General features: G+C 39.5%; 5 protein-coding genes across 5 annotated transcripts; 2 read left to right on the top strand and 3 right to left on the bottom strand.

The window, feature by feature from the left end:
- Positions 1-250: 250 nt before the first annotated feature.
- GT037_005360 (uncharacterized protein) lies at positions 251-601 on the bottom strand (the record flags this gene model as incomplete). The annotated part of the gene is made up of 2 exons (XM_038930407.1): positions 251-388; positions 497-601. The coding sequence occupies 2 exons, from the start codon at positions 599-601 to the stop codon at positions 251-253; spliced, it is 243 nt and encodes an 80-aa protein (XP_038787357.1).
- A 691-nt stretch (positions 602-1,292) lies between these two features.
- On the bottom strand, positions 1,293-2,625 carry GT037_005361 (mitochondrial carrier; the record flags this gene model as incomplete). The annotated part of the gene is made up of 7 exons (XM_038930408.1): positions 1,293-1,944; positions 2,006-2,062; positions 2,117-2,200; positions 2,252-2,281; positions 2,337-2,347; positions 2,412-2,434; positions 2,574-2,625. 7 exons carry the CDS (start codon positions 2,623-2,625, stop codon positions 1,293-1,295), a joined length of 909 nt encoding a protein of 302 aa, XP_038787358.1.
- Positions 2,626-3,404: 779 nt separating this feature from the next.
- Positions 3,405-8,516, top strand: GT037_005362 (uncharacterized protein; the record flags this gene model as incomplete). Its single annotated transcript, XM_038930409.1, has 4 exons — positions 3,405-4,874; positions 4,927-5,026; positions 5,084-5,830; positions 5,875-8,516. 4 exons carry the CDS (start codon positions 3,405-3,407, stop codon positions 8,514-8,516), a joined length of 4,959 nt encoding a protein of 1,652 aa, XP_038787359.1.
- Positions 8,517-9,574: 1,058 nt separating this feature from the next.
- On the bottom strand, positions 9,575-10,665 carry GT037_005363 (uncharacterized protein; the record flags this gene model as incomplete). The annotated part of the gene is made up of 2 exons (XM_038930410.1): positions 9,575-10,532; positions 10,562-10,665. The coding sequence occupies 2 exons, from the start codon at positions 10,663-10,665 to the stop codon at positions 9,575-9,577; spliced, it is 1,062 nt and encodes a 353-aa protein (XP_038787360.1).
- A 1,271-nt stretch (positions 10,666-11,936) lies between these two features.
- On the top strand, positions 11,937-14,557 carry GT037_005364 (uncharacterized protein; the record flags this gene model as incomplete). The annotated part of the gene is made up of 4 exons (XM_038930411.1): positions 11,937-12,622; positions 13,541-13,785; positions 13,845-14,341; positions 14,393-14,557. 4 exons carry the CDS (start codon positions 11,937-11,939, stop codon positions 14,555-14,557), a joined length of 1,593 nt encoding a protein of 530 aa, XP_038787361.1.
- Between the last annotated feature and the right edge of the window lie 9,973 nt (positions 14,558-24,530).

Raw genomic sequence — 24,530 nt, forward strand, 5'->3', positions numbered from 1 at the left:
GTCATCTTCGCAAAGGCGAATCTTCGGAGCTCTATGCCAAATGAAGACATTGTCATCGATTACCACACATCACTGTGATTATCCAGCATTGTACGAGAGTCTTTTGTAGTTCCATGACTTGAACGCGTCCTATTATGGCTTCGTAAGAGCCCGAACCCTGATCTATGTGTGTTCATGCCTTCATTCCTCGTTTCTGCATTCAGACTGGTATACACATCCTGTCTTCGTAGCTATGCCAGACAGGGGGACCCTAACCCTTAGTAACCTTCTTGACGGTGCCATCTTCATCAACATGGACATTCAACCTCTCGGGCTGGAAGTCCATGGTTTGCATCGAGTCGGGCTTGAGAACGCGGTGTTGTTGGGGAAGATCGGTCTTCGCGAAGGTCTGATTGTAATAAGTCAGCGCTGACATTTAGACTGAGTAGGACGTAGTGCAATCTTGGACTACGTAATGTGGGAGAGGAAGAGCAGAGGAGGGAAGAGGCGGACGTACCATCTCATCATGCTGGTCACCAAGCTTCTTGCCCATGAGCTTGCTCATCCAGTCATCACCAGAGTTTCCGTCCTTTGACTGCAGACCGGGGACTACGAGAGGCATGTTGTGTAATGTTGTTGAGATGGTGTAGTGTTTGTGTATGTTTTTGACCGCGCGTAGTTTCAAAAGGCGTGTTATCGTGAAGGTCAGTCGTGTCTAGATGGTTTAGTTACTCGAGAAGATAGCGGGGTAAGGGGGGACGCGGTACTTATACAAGTAGACCCTGGCTGACACTTGTGTGAACTAACTTGTTTGTTTGAGCTTTGCGTGTCACCAGGCTGCAAGATGGGTTATGGTGGTGCTTGGATAGGAAGGCTGACGTCATCCGTGTCTAGCCGCGTAAGTGGGGTTGTGTAATGTTTCTAGAGCGCGGGATTGGCATGTGTCGGCCTGCTATGGCTTCGGTGTCTTATCTTCCACTAATTGGAGGTTGTGTAAGCGTGCGAAAGTAGAGATCATGGAGAAGTATCATCGATGTTTACGTGTCTCATCACTGATGCAAGGCGATATGCAAAGTCTGACATAAGGGATGATGCGAGATTGACAGAGCCTCAGCAGAACTTCCCTAAGAGGTGAAGGAAGATACGCATATTCCCAAGACTGTAGGGCAATGGAGGATGCGATTTGACCCTGCCTTGCTGATGTAGCAGAAGCGGATATAGGATACGTGGTCTATTTCTCAGTTTCCTGTTCCGCTCTAGCGTGCTCGAAGTGATTCAAAGACTACGCTGACTGACCACAAACCAGTTCTAGTTTATTTGCCGTCGCGCATGTTGCGGAAGAAATCCATGACACCGGTGAAGACAACCAAGAGGATACCACCTCCGGGACCCAGTCTCAGCACCTTGGGCAAGAAACCCTTGTAAAGCGCACCAAAACCTTCCTCCTTCATGACCGTACCAAGAGCCGGCCATGCCCAGTTGTATTTGGGTACAGATCCCGCGACCTTGGGCGAGTTCTGGATGCGCGACTTGACAACGTCCATAGGGGTGTTGAGAATGGTACCGACAGTGCCACCGATAGCACCAGACATGAGGTCGTTGGTGATCTGGCCCTTCTTGGTAGTTGCTGCGGGCAAGAGCGCGCGGACCTGGAAGATGCAGCCAAAGTAGCCAGCGTTCCACAGAATGTGCCTCCACATGGTCGACTCAAGACCTTGGTAGAGGGTGAGAGGACCTTCCTGCTTGACAATCTTTGTGACACAGTCCACCATGCCGTTGTACTTGTGGGCTTGCGCCTTGTCTTGTAACCGGATCTTGACGAGCTCGAAGGGGACGACGACAAAGGCTTCGGTGGCACCTGCGGTTGCGCCAGTGAGGATAGAGAGGGACTGGTTCATCTTGGACTGGCCGAACAGGTTGCGGTAGAAGGAGCCCCATGAGTCATTGGCTGCGAACTTGGTGGCCCTGTGTCGCGTGAGACGAGTCCTTTTACACACTGGACAGGCAAGTAGGGGAGTATGCGTACCTCTTGGGGGCTTCCATAAGGATAGGCGCGGTGATACCGCGGTACAATCTCGAAGCACTGCCAGACGTCAGCCCCTCTTGCTCATGATCGCAAGAGTGTCATAGCGCGTACCCCTCATTCTTGATGATCTTCCTGAAGCAGTCTACCATGCCATTGTAGCTATCTTCTCCTACAGACTTGCTGGTCTGAAGCTGTCTGCGAATATTTAGACGCGATTTAGGATTGGTCCTGTGTGTGGTTGCTTACACTCGGGTCTTGACGACGTCCAGCGGGTACCTTGAGATGATGTTAGCGTCTCGAGCTTGATGTCTGCATGTTGGAAGATGCCTACATGAGCAGAATCTACACACATGACTGCATCAGCACTGGCAGTCTCACGCGAGCATCTTCACGAATGCGCACTCACTTCTGACACACCAGCCACGGCACCTGTACATGGTTAGCGCCAATTCGGAATCCTGAAGCTCAGTCCGGTCGCAGAGCTGCTCTGCTGTAAATTTGAGCGACGGAAATCCCTCGGATAGCCGTCGCATCGGAGCTGGGCGGTTTTAAGACAATTGGAACCTACCGGCCGCGAACTGGTAGACGAAAGGCAATGGCTTCGCATCGGCAGCAGACATGTTGGCGGTAGTGCTGTTAGGGAGGGGAGGGACTGAGGGGGAGTGAAAAGACAAGAAGGCTGCCGTTGAGTGAGCGTTTCCCGGTCGGCGCACACAATCTGGGGAAAGAGCCCAAGAGCGTGGGATGAATGTCCAAACTCCGCTTAGGCTTGGCCCTAGCTTCCCGTCTTCGGTTGACGCATTTTCGATTGGCGCAAAAGCACCCTGACGTGATCATAGTTTGATACGCGGAGCCGCCTTTGATGTGCCAAGTAATGTCAATTCAGTGACTGTACTGATTAGGCGAGCAGTTGTTACATGCAGATTTTCTATTGTTCAAGATAGCGTCTAGTCTGTTTGTGATGATGCAGCAAAAGCCCATCGTATTGCATTTGCTAAAGCCGATGCAAAATTGGGTTCAAAGTAGACGCAGGTCCCATCCGTGCTCGGAGCTATGTCGCGCGTCGCGGCGAGATGGCCGGTCTATCGCCACGTGATGACGAGCCCTCGCCTCGCTCATGGTGATTGGCCACTCACGACGCGTCTTCGCGTTCAACCCATTCCAGACGCTTACGCTACCTACCATCTCCATGTCCACGCGACAGAAGTCCTTCTTTGATCAGAACCAGAAGCCAAAGGTACTTGAACAACTGACTGTATGCACTGTCGCCACGTCACATACTCATCTCTCGTCTTCGTAGCACTATAAGGGCCAATGGAACCGCTCGCGCAACTTCCCCCACCAGAACAGTAATCAGGCAGCGCCGCAGGCTCGGCAAGTAGTAACGGGGCCTCCAATTATGCCTTCGACCCAGACTCGCACCAAGCTCAAAGCCTTCGCCTTCGCCGAGGGCACGCCTACTGCGGATTCTCTGCTCAAACGACGCGACGCTGAGAAGGAGAACCGACCCGCCCCGCTAGCAAAGACGCCGAAGCCTATGGGTACACCAAAGGCGAACAGAGTTGTGAAAGATGTAGCTGCCCCGAACAAAACTCCCAAACTCCCCACCGTCTCAGATTGTCCGCCACCGTCAACACCTGCCACAATGAGGCTGCCGCTTGCCGACTTGGTAGGGAATGTCGACGATTCCTCGAGACACGTGCCCCAACCTGTTGCCTCACCCGAAGAGCAATTGATATGGAGAGGATCACAAGCAATAAATACACCGTTCCCCCGCAAGAACAAGAAGCGCGCCAGGAGTTCGTCACCCGTTGCACCATCGCAAGAGGAATACAGGCTGGACGCGACCAGACAGGACATCACAACCCCTCAGGCTGACCCTGCTATGGAGCTATGGTCGCGATACACCAACAATAAAGGAACTCCAAGCGCCAACAAGAGTGTGGCATTCGCGCACCTTATCAACGAGTCATCCCCAAGATCGCAAGCTGCTGCTGGAAGCATCAGTGGACTGCGGAGGTGGGCAAGCTGTGGCGTCGAGTTCCCAGCGTCGCATCGGAAAAGAAGAAGAACGCACGGCGTGTTTCAACCGGATAAAGAGAGTACAGAAGACGTCTTCGCCGGTGCTTCCAGTTCAGACGGCATGATGCTCGCGCAACCAACGAAACCAAATCTTGCGAGTATGGTGCAGCGCATGCGAGAGTGCGTCTCCAAATCACAAACGCGCGTCTCGTCGTCAATGCCAGCAAGTTCTTCACCATTGCTTGGGGCTGGGGATCGTCAAGACCCGTCGTCGGGCTCCCCTCTCCAGCGGCGCGCACGAGAACGGCATGCGGATAGTTCTGAGACACTACAACACGATGCAGCACTTCTACGCGACACACTGGATATCGATGATGACCCCGTACAAGCAAAGGAACAAGTCGATGTGGTACAGAAGCCACAGGCATCCCAAGAATCATCCGACGATTTTGGAGACGACTTCGATGCGGACATGGTAGATTCCCTGAACATAACGCCTCAACCTACACCTGCCAATCCGCTTCCACAGAAACACCCTGCGCCTACTCCAACTTTACAACAAGGCAGTGATGATGACGAGTTCGGAATGGACGATGAGGACGAATTCGCGGCCGATCTAGAACAGGTAGCATCGCTGTACGACACAAGGTCTGTGGAAACTCAAAGGGGAGATCAGGCACCCACAGGACAATCGAGACAACCTCGAGCTACTGCAAGTGAGACGCCAGCACCTATCATCAGCCTCTTGGATGACGATGACGATGATGAGGATGAATTTGGGGAAGACATAGACGCCGACGAGTTCGCTGCCGCTGAGGTTGCAGCCACACAAGTACCTGCCAATACTGTAAGTAGAATGCAAGTCCACCTGTACTCATCAGCCGTGCTAACTCTCGAAGAGTCAACAGGACAATAGAGCCATCCAACGCTATCTCATCAAACGAGTGGATGAAAACTCGTATACCACTGACCGTGGCTATTCGATGCCTGAAAAGGCAAGTGGGTGTTGCTAAAGTCGCTGTGACACTACAGCTAACATGACGTAGGTTTTGCTAGTCGAAGAAGAGAAGACGAAACTGTTCAAAGCGATCACTCTACGACAGGCTTGGTTCGACACTCCCTGTACGACAGGCTCGTTTGTGCATGTCATTGGTGATTTTACCAGTACCGGACAATGCATCATCGACGATCACCATAATATGCTCATACTGCACCCGGATCATCTCATCTCGTCTACTGTTGTCGCAGACTCTTTTGGTTGTTTAAGGCGAGCGGTGCTTCAGGATCGTGTCAAAGCCACCAGCAGGGCCAACGCTCCCATGCTTCACGGGACATTACTGCACGAACTATTCCAGGAGGCCATGAAAGTGAACCAATGGGACTCCGTGTTTCTATTCGAGACTATCGAAAAGCTCATGCCGAGCCACCTGGAAACCATACTAGAGATCAACTCGACCTGCGAAGCTGTCAAAGAACATCTTAGTAGCAAGCTGCCCGAGTTACAGGCTTGGGCCAAAATCTTCGTTCGCGCGGACCCTCAAGCGGATGCTATCGTTCGAGAACGAAATGGACGACAGTCGACCATGAGCATTAACAAGCTACTTGACGTGGAAGAGCACGTCTGGTCTCCAATGTATGGTCTGAAAGGCAATATCGATGCCACTGTACAAGTGACAATGCGAGATGACCAAGGCGAACGGACATTGACGGTGCCATTCGAGGTCAAAACTGGCAAGAACTCCTCAAATGCTGCACACATCGCACAGATTGCCTTGTATAACTTGTTGTTGTCTGATCGATATGGTATGTCCCTCACAACCACATGCATTCCTAGCTGACGTTTATAGATGTTGATATTGCTTACGGTATCCTCTATTATCTGGAGACTTCGGAGATTAGTCGGATTCCTGCTATCCGCAATGACATCATCCATATGATCATTAAGCGCAACGAGCTGGCCTGTTTCGTCCGAGACCGCATCGAGCTGCCTCCAATCTTGAAAGAGGACTTCAAGTGTCAGAAGTGCTACGCGCAAGAGCCTTGCTTCTTATATCATAATCTTGTCGAAGATGGGAAGGGCGAGATGTTGAACAAGAAGGCGAAAGAGAAATATGACGACCTCGTCAAGCCGCTTCAGCCTTCCCATCAGGAGTTTATGAAAAGGTGGGACACTCTGTTAACGAAAGAGGAGACGGATATGATGAAGTTCAGACGAGAGTTGTGGACCATGTTGAGTACAGAACGTGAAAAGCTGGGTCGCTGCTTCTCAAACGTCATTCTGGAACCGGGGTCCGGACATGAGGACAAGACTGGCCAAAAGATTAACCGCTACAACTACACGTTCATAAAAAAACAGCCAACTCCTGGCTTCTCCTTCACTGAATCTCAGCTCACCATCGGAGAGCCTGTTGTAGTGTCGGATGAGCAAGGTCATTTCGCGTTGGCCAATGGCTATGTAACGAACGTTAAAAAACGTCGCATCACAGTGGCTGTTGATAGACGCCTGCACAATTCCCGAACCAAGTTGCCGGGATTCCATTCACAAAACAATCAAACATTTGCCGGTATCATGGAAGTGGCCAAGGTGGGCGAGACAATCTCTGAATACGAAGCTGATGAGGAGCCGGTATTGTACCGCCTAGACAAAGATGAGTTCAGCAACGGCATGGCTGCAGCTCGCAACAATTTGATCCAGATCATGGACAACAGCGTCTACAAGGCTCATGACCTCCGTGCGCTGATCGTGGATGGGCGGGCTCCTGCATTCAGGCCTATGACCGATGCGATCTCACTGCCCCAATCGTCACAGATGTCTATGAACTCTGATCAGCGTGCTGCAGTCGCAAAAGTCATGTCCGCAAAAGATTACGCTCTTGTGTTGGGTATGCCAGGGACTGGCAAAACCACTACCATCGCGCACATCATTCGTACATTGGTTGCGAAGGGCAAGAGCGTTCTGCTTACTTCGTATACCCACACTGCCGTCGACAATATCCTCCTCAAGATTCGGGATGACCGCATTGGCATATTGCGCCTCGGCGCTGCCAAAAAGATTCATCCTGAGGTCAGAGAATTTGCTACTCTTGCTGCTGAATCAAAAGACAGTCTCGAAGAGCTCGAACGATCGTGGATGCAGCCGCCTGTCGTGGCTACAACGTGTCTCACCATCAATCACCCCCTGTTCAGCCGCCGCGTCTTCGACTACTGTATTGTCGATGAAGCATCTCAAATTACCCTCCCTGTTTGTTTGGGACCTATCCGCATGGCTCAGAAGTTCATCTTAGTAGGCGACCACTACCAGCTGCCTCCGCTGGTGCAGAACAAAGAAGCCATGGATGGCGGACTGGATGTTTCATTGTTCAAGCTCCTTTGTGAGGCTCATCCACAGGCCGTCGTCAGTTTGGAGCATCAATACCGGATGTGTGCCGACGTTATGTTGTTGTCAAACATGTTCATCTACTCAGGACGGCTTAAATGTGGCACGACCACTGTCGCTTCACGCAAGCTGACACTTCCCAAACCCGAAGGTCTCAATGCCTACCACCACAAGCCATATCAATCGCGATACAATGCGGCACAGGCATGCCCTGGTCCTGATGCTGCAGACTGTTGGCTTTCTCGTTCGTTGTCACCAAATCGCCCAGTCATCTTTATCAACACTGATCTCATTTCTTCGACTCTCGAAACGCAATCTGGATCACGCATCACTAATACTCTTGAAGCGCGGTTAGTCACGCAGCTTACAGTGTCTCTTCTCAGCCTTGGTGTCCCTGCTGGGGAGATTGGCATAATTGCTTTCTATCGTTCACAGCTCGCCTTGCTTCGACAAAGCCTGTCATCCGCATACACCCAAACGCAGTCGTCCGAACTTGCTGCTCCCGCCATAAACGGACAAGGGTGCTCAGGAGTCGAGCTACATACTGCAGACAAGTTTCAGGGCCGCGATAAGGAAGTCGTCGTCGTATCTAGCGTACGAAGCAACGAGAATGGCACAGTTGGTGATCTCTTGAAGGACCGCAGACGTGTCAACGTCGCTTTGACCCGCGCGAGATCGAAACTTATCATTCTCGGTAGCGAAAAAACGTTATCGAGCAATGAACTGTTGCGCGATATGGTTGCCCTCTGCCGAGAGAAAGACTGGGTAGTCGATCTCCAGCCCAGCATGGTGGAGTCGCATGCCTTTGAAGAAAGTGTTACACAAACGGGCAAAACACCAGTGAAGCAGCCATGCTCTTCTTCGCTTTCTAACGACGTCACGAAGAGTCCTAGTCTAACACCTAGTCCGTCCAAGAAACGCAAGGTACTGGGCGATCTTACAGCAAAACCGGAAAAGGTCAACGCCAGAAGTCCTAAGAGAAGCAACGATAACAAGAGTCCAAGTGGTAGTCCCGAGGTAAAGAGAGTGCCAGGGAAGGTTTTCACAGCAGGCAAACGGGGCATATTGGATCGCAGACCAATTCTGAGGGACATTTACAATGGTGCTATTTGAGAGCTAGGCATATATGGTCTCTTGCAAGGAGTTTTACCAGAGAGTACTCCGACCCTATTGATTCACGAAGGGTTGGGATGACCGGGGTTTTATTTAGGATACCAGTGCTATTGGATATCGATGTAGTATGACAGTAACTGCAACAGCGGAAGGGTACCCTATCAATGAGCAATAATTTCACGCAGCTTGATGCCTCACCCACTGCTCCACAGCAGAAGCGTGACCAACGAGCATGTGATCTGTTCGTAACCATGTTCTGCTCGGTGCAATTACGCGATGCTCAGGGCCTTAATGTGCCGTCACAGCTGCTGCACCACACGACTGCGCCTTCCCGCCACCACAGACCATAGCTTCTCTAAGATCAGAATCAAGCTTTTGCTCTAATGTCCATCAATCGGATGTTTTGCATTAGCGTTACTCGACCAAGTCACAAATTATCGCTACGCATTGAAAGATTATGGATATTACGAGGACAAGCAGTCTCCTATCGCAAATTCTCCTCCGCATTCCATGGCGTGACCTTTGCTTGCGCGGCGCAGATATCGTTTTAAGTGATGCATAAATCTCCATTCTTCTATCATACTTCGTCAAGACCTTCAGGACCACAGGTCGGATCACGAGTCTGCTATGCGTCTCAACCTGTATTCCCATCAGTGATTACTGCTTTTGTTTCCTCATCATCAGACACTTCTTCAAGGGCTTGGGTGACGAGCAATCCGCTGAGCCGTGTCTGCAACAGATGACCTTAACAAGGCAGCTCGAGGATGGGGAGATTTCGTTCGATCTACGTCAGGTTTATCTCATGAAGCTATGCTAACATCCCCAGCTAGTCGCTCTTCGTTCACCTTGTCATTATTGTTGCACGTCAGCGCAGAGTATATGAGGAGAATCCTACTGCGACAGATCTGAGCGCCTTCCCTCCAATTTGGGCCTTTCTTATGTCGAAGTCAAAGTGGAAATGACTAGTATAGTTCTTTACATGGTGAGAGAAAGTAAACCGCATGGCTGTGGATCGTAGAGGCTACAGTGGCATCGCAACTGTGCTACATAGATCCCTCCTATGACAGACTTACAGCAGCATGATGTGCTGGCCATTCAATCAACTTACGAGACGCTGATCCCAACGCTACCGCGACAGCCCTTACAAAGTTTGTACCCAAGCCCTCAAGCCACCATACCGAGTTTGTCCTGATAAGCAATACGGCAAAATGCGCTAGAATGACCAGCGCATCGCGGTCTTGGGCTTCGACGAGCTGAATGTATTCACGAGGAACACGCGTGACCCACGAGAACAGCGCACCGCGATCGAGTAGAACTTCGGTTCCATGACAAGCTTTGGAAGCTCCTAGCTGAAGGAGTTGTGAGTTGAGAGCGTATGTTTCGCGAAGTTGATCCAAGGCTTGGCTAAGGTACTGCGAATGGGGACCATACTGCCGGTCTGTTTGAAGCCACAAATCCTTGATACGTTGTAACCTTTTATCTTCATCGCGGGCAAGAGGTGATGCTGGCTTGCGCACCTTTGGCCATCCTTTCCTTGATGCCACGGGTTGTATACTGCTGTCAGCTATCCAGGTCCAACCTTTCATAAGAACCTCTAGTGGTCCCCTAAGTCCCCACATTGTTCTGACGATACAAGATATCATTTTGCCAGCCATCTCAGATGTATGAGCAGCACTCAGAGGGAAGGCGGCTTCTAAGTCTTCAAAATCTAGGACCGAGGTTCGGACAAAGTAAACGGCAGTCAACGCTGAGCTTGCAAACACAGCAGCGACATTCTTTCGAGTGACTTTCTCAATCGCGTGACGATAGCCCGCAAGCGCTTGGTTCATTTGAGAAGCGGCTATAGCGTTCCAGTGATTGAACTGCTTGGGCTGTTCTTCAGGTCCGGAAAGATATGCAATGTGTAGCGACGTGACTGAGAGGACGCAATGCGTGAGGAAGTTATAGCCCGCAGCAATTTGAGGGATGCCAAGCTGCCAGACAGCTGTCTCTCGGCCACCGTTTTCGATTGTAAGACTAGTGGTGCGTGTGTAATGGGAAAGTACGTTTTGTAGTGAGAAAGGGGATGCTCCTTGGCTGAATTTCCGTGGGTCTTGAAGTTGGGCGTGTAGTGGGAGGGAATCTCGCTCATCTGGAGAGCTGGTGTCATGTCGTAGAGGTACTGTAACGGTGCAATGCTCACTATCTGCCGAACAACGATCCTCAATTGATGATGCAGATGGCGTGTCTGGTGAGCTGGAACATGGACCTGCGAATGTAATTTTCAAATGTTTGGGAGGCGCAGTCTGGAGGAAACTACACGTCTCCCCTTTCTTCACACATGTTCCGCAAGAAGGATGCTTGAAGTCGCACTGTGTTCTGTGTCAGTAACAATCGTATATGTAAAGTGCAGGTGCCCATTTCAACAGGCGACATCAGAAAATGCCGAAGGTGCGACTTGGTACGCATGTCGCGTCCAGAATCAGGTATAGGCTCTGAGATATCGCACAAGACCCGAGGTATGTCTTGAAGGGATGGCTACCTTTATTCGCCTCTTCTTACATTGCTGACATCCGAATCTGGACTTTGTATGCGCTCGTCGTATGCGGTTTGGCATCAGGCCCTCAAGACACACTGCTGGCGCAAGATCGAGCGGGTGAGATGATCGGATGCATCCAGCAACGACCGGATAAGACGCGAGATAAGATCGACGGCGGCACTACGGTGTCGATGGGCTAGGAATAAAGTATGAAGGGTTCACGCAAGCAGATGATGGAGGTGTCTGTTCATGAGGCTTGTGTGGTAGTGGGTTCGTATGTACATCGAGCACATCCGCGTCGCCATGAGGAAGCTAACATTAAACGTCACGTCTCAAGATGTTTCCAGCATCATCGCAGCGGGTCGCCTCGTAAAGTCGTGTCAGCAGAGGCTGAGCCCGCGAGATCGGACGAAATCGTGCTGCTCATCGCAGAGTCAGGGGGTAGTCTGTGCGCGACTGGGATGGGCAGTAATTATCAACCAATGAGCAGATTGTAAATACGCAACATTGACCTATGCCGGATCTTCCGGCGGCGTATATAGTGATGTTATTCCCGTATTTCACAAACTGCAAATGGTTCTTTTCGCTTCTCAGTCTGCGTTCAATGCGGGATCAAGATGTCTCAAAGTATCAAGGACCCCGATGCGGTATATTCTTACCTCTTGGTACGAGCGCAAGGTTGCTGTCCAATACGGCAACACAGTAAACGAGAGCAATCCTTATATATGATGAGCACTCGCACAGGACTGTCAATCTCGATGTCTCGCATTCCAAGAATCTGTCTCTGCTGCAATACTCTCTAATTCCAACAATCGTCTGCCGAAACATTCTATCTCGTTACAGTACAGCTCCAGGGGCGTTCACTGCACCGTCTATTCGGACTCGCTTCAAACCCTTCAAGTATGAGCGAAGGAAAAGGGTACGAGGAATACGTCTTTTATCGTTACACGCCAACACTCGCGGGTGTAGTGATCTTCGTACTCCTATTTGAGTGCACGACTATCTATCATGCGTGGCAAACCTGTCGCAAGCGATCGTGGTTCATGGTCCCAATCATCATCGGCGGAATCTTTGAAACCATTGGGTATATCGGGCGCGCGCTGTCGCATAACGATCGAGAAGCTCTTGGTCCCTACGTCATACAAACTCTACTTCTCCTTCTCGGACCCGCCCTTTTCGCCGCAAGCATCTACATGATCTTAGGTCGCATTATCCTGCTAACGGATGGAGAACGATACTCGCTAATACGACGTACATGGCTTACGAAGATCTTCGTCGGTGGCGATGTCCTCTCATTCCTCACCCAATCTGGGGGCGGCGGTATCATGAGTGGTGCAGACGAGGACAACCCTGACAATATGAAGATTGGGGAGAAGGTGATCATCGTGGGTCTCTGTATCCAGGTCATCTTCTTCGGTTTCTTTGTCCTCACGGCTTTTGTGTTCCAAAAGCGCGGACGCGAACACCTCCTGGCATTGGAGGGCTGGGTGCTATGGAGGAAGCACTTATACGTGCTTTACGGCACATCGGTCTTAATCTTAGTCAGATCTGTCTTCCGAGTGGCTGAATATGCACAGGGTAACGACGGGTACCTACTACGACATGAGGCGTTTCTCTACGTATTCGATGCAGTGCTGATGTTTATTGTCATGGTGTGGCTAAACTTTATTCACCCCGGAGAAATCGCCGAGGTCTTGGAGGAAAAGAAGAAGGCTGAGAGTATAGAGAGGCAGCACGATATGGATCTTCTTGGTCACAATGACTGTCCAAACGTCTAGAATTGGGGGGACCCAGCTGGTTTCATATCCCCAGGATAGCTGACTTTGGTAATGGAAAGCGAAGACTGTAATTTGTAGTCGCTAGTTGAGGGAGGACATTGCTATAGCGGCAACAGTCGGCGCTACTATAGAGCGCCTCGAACATGCCGAGATCTGATATCTCGCCCATGAATTTGGCGTGGCTAAATTGAGAACAACATGATACAGTGTCCTATATAATTTTACAGTTTTTACACCAAAGCTGAATATCGATGTATGAATTGTTTACTCAATTGTAGAAGTGTTGTGGTGACTAGCGAGTATCTAGTGCTAAGAAATATTTCTTGAGGGTCTTCGAGCAGTATGTCCTATTTCCAGGACTGGAAGATGGACTGCGCTGAAGGGGCATAAACCGCTGCGGATTCACTCCTACGCCATGCTTGTGCGACGAAAATTGTAAGACGGACCGAACGCTCGGAGCACAATGCCATATGGATGGCAAACTGGCTACTGACCAATGGGACCATCCCGTAAACGGGTCATCCGTGTGCAGATAACCGTACCATGGTCAACACATTACAAGCAAGGCGTACATCGTATACACCGTACTCAAAGCACTCCGGCTCGAGCCGTGAAACGCAACGTCTTGAAGAAGACCGCTGTGACATACCCAATGAGAAAGTCTATATAAGTACGCAGGTAGTCTTTGCTTTTACAGTATGTTCACTGTACCACTTCATCATCAACAGGTTCGGTACATTCATATCATCTTCCTTCTTATTAACTACCACGTCACTACGCCGACTGAGAATTTCATCAGGCGAGATGGCACTTCAAGGACAATTCTTCTTCTCATACAAACCCTCAGTTGCAGCAGTCGTGATAGCAGCCCTCGTCTTCAGTGCGATAACAGCAATACACGTATATCGATTCGTGAAAAATCATAAGACAAAGCGCATCAGGCTACTACTTGTGCTCTCCATGGCGTCATTCAGTAAGCATTGAGGATGCTCACGTCATACTTAGACTCAGACTGATCAAATCACTCATCAGATGAAGTGTTGGGCTACGCGCTACGCATCCCAGGAAGCAGGAGTAGTCGTACCGGTGCTATTCATGCATTGAGTCCACTTCTCTTAATCTTTACACCCCTGATGGTGACCTCAGTCATATACTACATTTTCTCCAAGATCTCCACAGCTGTCGCACCACATTGTGTTCCGCTTAAGTCTTCTTTGATGCTCAAGATCTTGAGCGGAGTAGATCTCGTATGCCAGCTTGCAATTTCAGCAGGTGTTATGGTAGCGGCTCGAGCGAACTCCAGCGCTGGTAAAGGAGTCTTGTTGGCTGCAATTGCTATACACGTCAGCAATGCTATGGGCTTTGTGGTTGCTGTTGTTATCTGGCAGCGCCGAGTGGGTGGGAAATGGATCGGAGGTCTAGATCACCTGTCCATCTCCACGCAACGAGATGTGCTGGCAATTTACATTGCAACGGGTCTCATTATGCTACGCAGCTTATTACGCTTCATCGAGTTCGCATGCGGTCCTGTAAGCTCTAATTTCGTGAGATATTACTGGTCTGTAAGCTGACGCTGATAGAATGGACCATTTCAGGACCACGAGGCTCCATTCTATATCTACGACTTTCTTCCTATGGCGGTCGTATTGATTACATGCATCCAATGGTATGACAGTGACAACATTCCAGCTTCGTATCGCTCAAGGAATTGGGAATTAGAAGAAGTAGGTGTGCAAGATGCGTGACTTTCGTTGTTAGAAAAGAGATGGCAAGAGACTGTCAAAGGGTGCTAGCTTAGGCGTCCGGACTATGAGTGACTAGTCCTGATATTGGTTTTCTGCGCAGTCCCTGCCCTTGTGGTTTTGTCTCTCATGAAAAACGAGTGCTTTTGTCAGTCTTCGTAGCAGCGAATGAGTTCTCCACTTGCGCGAAGCTTACGCGAGATGTTCGAAAGCGATACTATGTTCCACCACGCTACGATAACCCACGAAAGCAGTACATACGACTCTATATCTAGTTCTTGCGAAAGCTGACGCTCAGTTATATGAGAAGTATCAGAATGTTCAAGAATCCGTTTTTTGGCCATGTGGAGGAGAGTATACCGTCAGCGGCCACACTGTTGTTCCGGTCTAAGCCGTTCATGAGGTCGAGCTTACCGCCCTGCTGGATACTCAGGAGGCAAATGATGTGGAAAGTACTAGCAGGCAATGCGAGGGCGTCTATTGATGAGGTCTCATGTCTGCGCGTGCATGGCAGTTGGTGTCGAAAGTCTTTTCACACATGTACTGACGTGCAGGGATAGCAAAACATGACGCAAAGCATCGAGAATCAGCTGAGTTCAAGGCGCCTAGTCTGAGCTATAGCAACGCATCTTTGCGGTAGCGGGCAGCTGTATGCAAACTGGGCTCCAGCAGGGTGAGGAGGGACAGGCGTTCTGGCGGATGTGCCGTGCGTTTGCGCTGCCGCACCCACCGTTCCGTCGGCGCATCGAAGCGCTGCAGATATGAGACATGATCCTCTTGAGATTCAGCCTTGTAGTAAGATTTAAATGGGGATGATCGTTCTCCGATGCCTGCAGTCATTCTGGGACTATACACAACAGTCCAGGAGGGATATTATTAGAATACAACACGATTGAAAACATTGCTAGCATTCTACAGGCCCAAAGGGTATTATTCTACAGTGACCATGCGCTAGACAAACACAGTCGCTAGTTCAATACCCTACTAAAATTAACACTCTAACTCTAACGCGTTATAACTTAATTAATATAGATCTAATTTAGAAATTAATTATAAAAATTAAATTATATAATTTAAAAAGCTAATAAGTTACTAAAAGATATAGTGTTAACTATATTACGCTAATAAGATAGCATAAATATAAAACTAAGAAGTATAGTATATATAATTAACTCTTCTACTTAAAACTTATAGTAAAGCTTATATAGTATATTAATATACTTACTAAATAATATTTACTATCTTTAAAAAATAATATAGTAGTTTACTATTTACTTAGCTTATAAACTAGTCTCTAAAAGCCTAGTTATAATTTAGAGGTAAAGTATAGCTTCTATTTTAAGCTTTTAAATAAAAAGATAAAAGAGTATTATATATAACTTATTTATATTTTTAATATAAATATAAAAGAGTTATAATTTAGCTAACTTAGTATTATAAGTTATATATTTAGTAAAAGACTATATAAATAAAAAGAAGTAAAGTAAATATTTAAAAATAGCTTAACTAAGTAAATTATAGTTATAGCTTATATTTATATAAATAGGAGTACTTTAAGTCTAATACTTATTTTTTAATAAGCTAATAAAGCTATTTAATTAAGCTTAGTTAAAGCTATATAAGTAAAAAACTACTTAATCTTTATAACTTTCTTTCTCTTTAGCTAAAGTAATAATACTATTAAGTTAGCTTAGCTTAAGACTTTATTTTAATTATAAACTAAATAATATACTTTAACTAAGTATTAATTTCTATATAATAGGCAGGTGCCTAGAGATAAAAAGCTTTAGCTAAGTAGCTTTAGAACTAGCGCAGCTATCTAAATATATCTAGAATTTTAATAGAACTTAGCTAAAGTTATAGAGTACTAAGATAAACCTTTAAACTCTATCTAGGAAGGTATTAGAGTTTAATTAGAGCTTAGCTAAAGTACTAGTTACTATCTAGAACTCGCCTAGAATTTAAATCTACTATATATATATATCTATCTTATCTTAAGATAGCTTTAATAGTAGATTTATTTTAACTTAAAGATAAGTAGTAGGTATTACTTAATTAGCCTATTATATACTACTACTAAGAACTTATAAGTTTTATATAACTCTATTTATTTAGTACTATAATAATAATAATAATAATAATAATAATAATAATATTTTTTTTATATTACTTTTTTACTTAATTTATATACTTAAATTTTCTAAAATTTATATATTTTAACCTCTAATAATAGCTTACTTAACTTACTTAATAAAATACTTCTAAAATAACTATAAGTTAGTTAATCTAACTAAAGAAGACTTTTTTTTTTAATTTTCTTTTTAGAAGTTTCTAGAGCTTTATAATTGAAGTTTTATATTTTAAAAAGTCTTTTAAAGCTACTAAGATATAGCTAGATAATTTAAAAGCTATACTTAAAAAGTTTTTTAAAATAACTTTAAATTCTAATAGTAGCTAGTATAGTCTTTTTACAGAGAATTAGCTTAAACTTAAATTAATTATCTTCTATAAAATAAAGATATAAAGTAGAGCTAAAGTAAAAAGCTTAAATAAAGCTTATACTATATTTTAGCTTAGAATAGTATACTTAATAAAGAGATTAGAGGTTTTAAGTAACTATTAGCTATTAAATAAAAGTATAAAAAGTAGAACTATACTCTCTAGCTTAATAATAGTAAAGTTTACTATAGAAAAGCTAAATTATAGTTACTTAAAGGTATATAATATACCTATAATAATAAAGTATTATAATACTAATAACCTAAGCTTAGAAGTTTTTAAAAGCTAATTAAACTAAGATTAAAGAAATAGCTTATAAGTATAATTAAAACTTAAGGCTATAGAGCGTAAAAAAGAAAATAAAAAAAGAAAATAAAAAAAGAAGATAAAAAAGCTAAGAAGATAGCTAAGAAATATTACTAATAGCTTAAAAAATATATAAGAAAGCTTATTAAACATTCTTAAAAATATAATTAGAAGGCTTTTATACTCTATATACTAGCTATAAAGTACTAAAAGTATAGTAGTATTACTATAGTTATAGTAGAAGCTACATAAGTTATATAGGCTACTCTACTATATAGTTAATAAAACTAGATTATAATACTTTTTAAGAAAATATCTATATAAGCTAAAAGTATTATAAGCTTATATATAGTATAAATTAATATATATATATAATTTTTTATTCTTAATAGAAGCTATATAGCTTATTATCATTAATAATATTAAGTTATTAGGGTATTTAACTAGTAACTATATTTATCTAGTATATATCTACAAAAGCGTAGTTAAGGATATAGCGTTAAGATATACTATAAAATAATATAATATTATAATTATCTATAGATAAAAAAGTAACTAATATTATTACTTATATATGTTAAAATAAATTTACTCTTAGACTATAGAGTATTATAGCTTAAAAAACTACTATAGAAGAAGAGCTAAGTAGTAAACTATTACTTAGTAATAGGCGTTTAGTTTGTTCCTCTAAGCGCTTTTCTATTTTTTAAGTAAGTACTAACCTAAAATATAGTAAGTTAACTAAACGTAACTAGTAAAGTAAACTTAAGAGGAATTAATCTCTATATATTACTTCTTTATATTTTTATTTAGTAGAGTAGATTTTATTAAATAGGCTATATATTGTACTGCTTTAGTTTATACTAAAGAAAAGTATTTAATATAAATATCCTACTCTAATAGCTTATATATTATTTTTAGTATAGTAAGTAATATTTAAAATAAATAAAAGCTATATATTCTAAAGTCTATAAAAACTTCTAGTCTTACTTTTATAATAGAAAGAGACTAATCTAAATAAATATTATATAGACAACGCTATATAATAGCACTAGAGTAAAGTGTATCTCTCTATACTATAGCTTTAGTAGCTAAAGTGTATCTAGTATATAGCTACCTAAGTATTATCTACAGCCTATTTACTTTTATTATATACTATGTATATAACTTTATAACACTAGTATAGGCTAGTAGTTATCTTAAAGATAGTAGTTACTATATAATTATAAAAACTAAAGTACTTTTTATAGTAAAAATATTATCGTAATAGCTTATACTAATAAAATATTAAATCTATAATCTATAGGTTAGTAGTAGTAGAATAGTATACGTTAGTAATATATATTATATTAGTATATAAAAAGATAGTACATTATATAAAGACTAATATCTAACTTAATATATTAGAATCTTCGAAAAACGTAGCTAGAAAAGCTACTAGCCTATATAGTATAATAGCTAAAGCTAAGGTAGCTTATAAAGTACTTTACAAACCTAGTAACTTGATATAAACTATTACTATTAATATATAGCTACTATAGCGTAGTTTAAATAATATATCTACTAGTATAAGTATACTCTATATTTATTAATAATAATAACTTTATAAAAAGTGTTATTTAAGTAACTTTATTAAGTAACTTTATAAACATTCTTACTATAAGTCTTTCTAAAATTAAAGACATTAAAGTCTAAGCTAATAATATTAATTTATTAAAGAAAAGAGATTTAAATACTATTATAGAAGGTAAAAAACAAATCTTATAGCTATAACTAAGTAATAAATAAGTAAATTGTTTCTAAAAGTACTATACTTCTTATAAAATTACTACAAAGATAGTTATTTAATAGCTAGCCTATATATTATTTAGGTCTATCTCTTTTATAGTTGTTATAATAAAGTTATAAGTAATAATAGTATATAATACGTATATAGTTACGCAACTACTATAAGAAGCTATAGTAACTACTCTAATATAGTAAGAATAAGAAAGTAGTATAGCTACTACCTACTTAATAATATTAGGACATTAATTACTTTGTTAGAAGTGTTAATAAGACTTATACTTTAGGTTACTATCTTAATAGTATAGCGTTAGTACTATCTAAGGCTACTATAGAATACTTACTTAGTATATAAGTTAGTTTATAAATTAAGTCTTAAAGCTTTAGTAAATTATAATTTTAAATTATAGCACTAGTAGCTATTAGTTAAGTAGATATAGTAAGATATAGTTAAATTATTGTTACTAGTCTTCTCTAAAGAAGGACTTAAATCTTATAAGTTATATTACTATAGACTATTGTATCTATTAGAGAATAGATTAGATAGAAACTTAGTTTTTACAAAGCTACCTTCTATAGTAATATATTAAAGTTCTCTGCGCTAAGCCGCTAATTTACTAGAATACTATATAGCTAGTAATACCTACTTAGGCAATAACTTAGTTAAGAAGATTTTCTAATTTAATATTTTAAAGTAGGATTTTATTATTAATAGCTAGTACTTTATATACTAGTCTTTGTATTGTCTATAAGGTTTTAGCTAGTATAGTATAGGTAAAATAAAGCGCTTAGTTAAGGTACTTAAGCTACTTTACTAGTATAATCTTAGTATATTCTTAAATCTATTTTTTTTTCTTTTATCTCTTAGAAAGTTAATTTATTATAAGTATTAAATATAAAGAAGCCTATAAGGATAGTACTAAGAATGTTTAAATAAGTTAAAATCTAGTAAGAATTTTAGCTATTTAAAAATTTATATAATAGGTTTTAATAAAGTTTCTAACTACTTTTACTATAAATATATTTATAATATTATACTAAAATAGCTATATAGCCTTCTAGTAAAGTAGAAGATATTCTTATAGTACTTAGATATAAGACTAAGTAGAGTACCTATAGTAAAGAGTATAGAAATCTTACTATATTATTATAAGACTATACGACTATAAGTAATTATATTTGTTAGGCTATATTAAATTCTATACTTTCTATATAGTTCTAATAGTAGTTATAGCTTTTATAATTATTTTTAGCTTTTAATTCTTATTATTATAGCTAGAACTCTTCTAAATAAAGTACTTATTTAAAAATCTATTTATACGCTAGTGCTATAAAAAATAATATTACTCTTTATAGAAGTAAAGATAATATAAATATACTTAGGAGTTAGCTTAAAACGCTTTTTATAGTATATATATAATAAATTAGTCTTATAAAGAACTCTATATAGTATAATATAGCCTAATAATATAGATAGAGTGCTATTAAGCAAGTATACTTAGACTACTTTAGTAAGTACTATATAAGTAATCCTAGAACTTTTTTATATAGCTGAATATACTAGTATATATATATAACTTTATAGTATTTAGAGATATCTACTAAAAAGTTTATTTTCTATTATACTTATTATTGTAGCCTTATTATTAAAGCGCTCTATAGTAGATAAAGAGCGCCTATATATATCTAGTACCTTAACCACTATATTGCTAATTTACTATATCTTAATAGTAAGATTTTACTTAGTAAAACTTGTATTTAGCTTATAGTAATAAACTTGTAATAGCTTAGATTTAAAAATACGTAGTATTAATATAGTTATTATAGGTTAGTATTATAGTAATAGTAATAGTAAAAGAGTAATTTAGCGCTAGTAGTGTAAAACCTCTAGAGCGTAACTATAATTTACCTACTCAAGTTATATTTTTTATATAGTGAATACTATACTAAAAGGCTATAATATACTAAGTAATAAAATACTTACTTTTAACTCATTCTAAACAGGAATAACGCTATAAAATATCTTGTATTTATTAACATATATTATAATTAGTTTAGAGTAAAGCGCTTTTTTTAAATAATTGTCTAGAAGCTTCTACCTTTATAAGTATACTACTATTCTATTGTAATCTTATAATATACTAGTTATATTAAGCATTTTACTCTATACTTATAATTTATAAAACATTAATACTATAGAATAGAGGTCTTATCTCTTAAGTAAAATATAGTTATAGAAATTTAAACTTAAACTCTAAATTACATCTTTTAATCTAATACTACTATATAGTATTAAAAGCTACTAGTATGTTATAACTGTAGTTACTCTAGTATAAAGTAAGAAATACTTGTAAAAATAACTAGCCTACTCTAGTTAGCTATATTATATATAGTATATCTACTTATTATACTTAAAGTAATACTATAAGATTATACAAACTTTACTTTTAAAGAAAGAAAATTTATATTACATTTATATTTATAAGTAAAGTATTATAGTCTCTAATAAATAGTTTATTAGAATTATAGCTATTTAAAAAGAGAAACAAAAGATCTTTAAGTAAATTTAAGTAAGTCTAATAAGCTTTTTGTTAAAAAGAGCTTTTTAGATTATAGTATTAAAATACTATTATTACTACCTCTCTAGGCCTTAGGGACAGAGCCTATAGTCTTTCTATATTACGTACTATAGCGTTATTACGTTGTTGTATAATATTATATTATGTTATTAAAGGGATTCTAAGTAGCTAAGCCTAATCCTAGCGTATTTAAACGTCTTTTTCTATTAATACTAAAGTATAAACCTTTTACTCCTGCCTAGCAAGCTACTTTATACAACAACAGAGTTTACTTAGTGATATAGCTATTACTAATACTACTTAGATATTAAGTATTATTACGTATATTATATTAATTACTTAATAATAACTATAACTAGCTCTAGTACTATTATAATTATACTTTTAATAATTATTACTAGTAAGTAGCTATAAGTACTTATTACTTAATACTTCTATTATCTAAGCCTTTAAGGTAAATATAATGGTTCTATACTTATAAAAGGTTTTTTATTATCTTTTAAGCTAGTTAAGTCCTTAATAAATTATTTACTACTTTATTAGTAAATATAACTACTTAAGATTATACTTACTTTAAATTATAAATAACAGTATAAATAAAGTCTAGCTAGCTATTATATAGACTATTAAGGACAGTCTAGAGATTTTTCCTTTACTTTTTAGTCTTTATACTATAAGCTATTACTATATTATATAACTATTTAACTTTTATATTCTAGATTGTAGTAAAGCTTATATTTTCTTTATGTATATCCTTCTTAGCGAGTATATAGATAGTATTAAGAAGGTAAATTCTAAGAATAATAAGTTTTTTATTTAACCTAATTTAAGCTCTTCTAACCTTATTTTAGATAAGCTAACTTAGAATTTAAGAGCTTATATATAGTAATTTAAATTACCTTTTAGGTAGTCTATACTAAAAACTACTTAGTCTTTATAATATTAATAGGTAGCTATAAGTATAGTATCTATACTTGTTATTTTCTTCTAACTTAGAGTCTAAAAGCTAATACTCTTAGAAGTATACTAATATTCTGTTATTATCTTATAATATATTAGCTGTTTTTAAAACTTTACTTAATATATATACTCTATAATAAATTAATACTATAAACTAGATTTTCTCTCTTTTTTGTTAGTAGAAAGTAGTTATAGTAATTAAATCTTAAGCTAGATATTATATTCTCTAAATCTTATAGTACTATATTAGATTATAAGCTACTAGCGCGTGCTAACTATATATAAACTAGTATTTATAATATTATAAGTAGTATTATGTAAACGTTAACCTCTTAAAAAAATAGTAACTTAGTCTAGTACTACTATTTTATATATACTTAGTTACCTATTTTATTTATATTAATACTATAGAGCTAGAGTAACCTAAGATAACGTATATATAACTTTAAACTTTAAGAGTAGAAAGCTTTAATATTTCTTACTATATTATTAGAATAATTTATAGCTATCTAGAATAGAACTATAAGTAATTTCTAAACAACCTTTAGTAAGTCTTTTTAATATAAGAGCTAAGTAGACTATATTATTATAGTGTTATTATTACTAAAGTATATAAGAGAGATATACTATAGTACCTATATTAAGCCTATAAAACCTTATACTATAGAACTTAATAAGTAGACACTTAAGAATATATAATACACTAATACTTCTAAGAGTATTAAAGCTAGTTATTACTATAATATTTAAATATATTTTTCAAGGTCTTTGCTATTATATCTTTAGTTATTTATTATTATACTTAAGTTAACCTTTTTAAAACAGCTATAATTTATAGTAGCTTCTATAATAATACTATCTACTACTTAGTACTCTAGCTTTACTTATGTTTTGTTTACTTAGAGGTATAGAGATAGTATTAAGTTAAAATTATCTATATACAAAACCTAGAACAGAGCCTAAGATAAATGATTATTTTTAGTATTATAGTCTATGAGGTTTATAAGCTATTACTATAGATAATAGCTTTACGTTATAATTTATTACTTTATTAGACGCTAGAACTTATTTCTCTCTAATAGAAAATATATTATTTCTATATTATTAAGTTAAAAGCTAGAGTTAGTAAGCTATACTAGTAGAAGATAGAGTATTTAATTAATCCTTAGATATATAATAGTATATAGTTTCTTTCTTTCTTAACTTTTTAAAATTAGATTAAATATTACTCTTAGTATTTATATATAGAGCTACTTAACTAGTTTAAGCTTTTCTTATTATTATTATTATTCTTACTTTAATTTTTACTGTAACCCTCTTCTTTAATAGATTTATTAAATTAGCTAAGCTATTATACGCGTGTATATATAAAAAAGCTATTAGAGATAATATATACACGTAGGTAAGTTAGATATAACTAAGTAGATAGTAGAAGAATAGACATAGTAGTAGTTATTAGTATTATTAAGTTATTAGGTAGGGTGTATTAGGCTTATATAAAGAACAGCTAGTACTTATAATATTAATATAGATATAGCTATAGCTATAGTAGTAATAAAGTAATATAGTATTATACTTAATTCTAATAGTATAATATAAGAGGCCTAAGCTCTAGACGCTATACTTAGTATTATTATTATCCTCCTGCCTATAAAAACATTAGTAGTAATAAAGCGTAATTAGCTAGTACAACTATTTATATAATAATTAATTATTAGAGCTATTTTATAATATTAAGGTTATTATTTAACTACATTATACTACTATTACTATTATAGTTATTCTACCTATATAGCTACTTAAGATCTTTTATTTAGTTATAGCTAGTTTTTTAACAGTATACTATT

Source organism: Alternaria burnsii (genome assembly GCF_013036055.1).
Source record: "Alternaria burnsii strain CBS107.38 chromosome Unknown 740, whole genome shotgun sequence".
Classification (NCBI taxonomy): domain Eukaryota; kingdom Fungi; phylum Ascomycota; class Dothideomycetes; order Pleosporales; family Pleosporaceae; genus Alternaria; species Alternaria burnsii.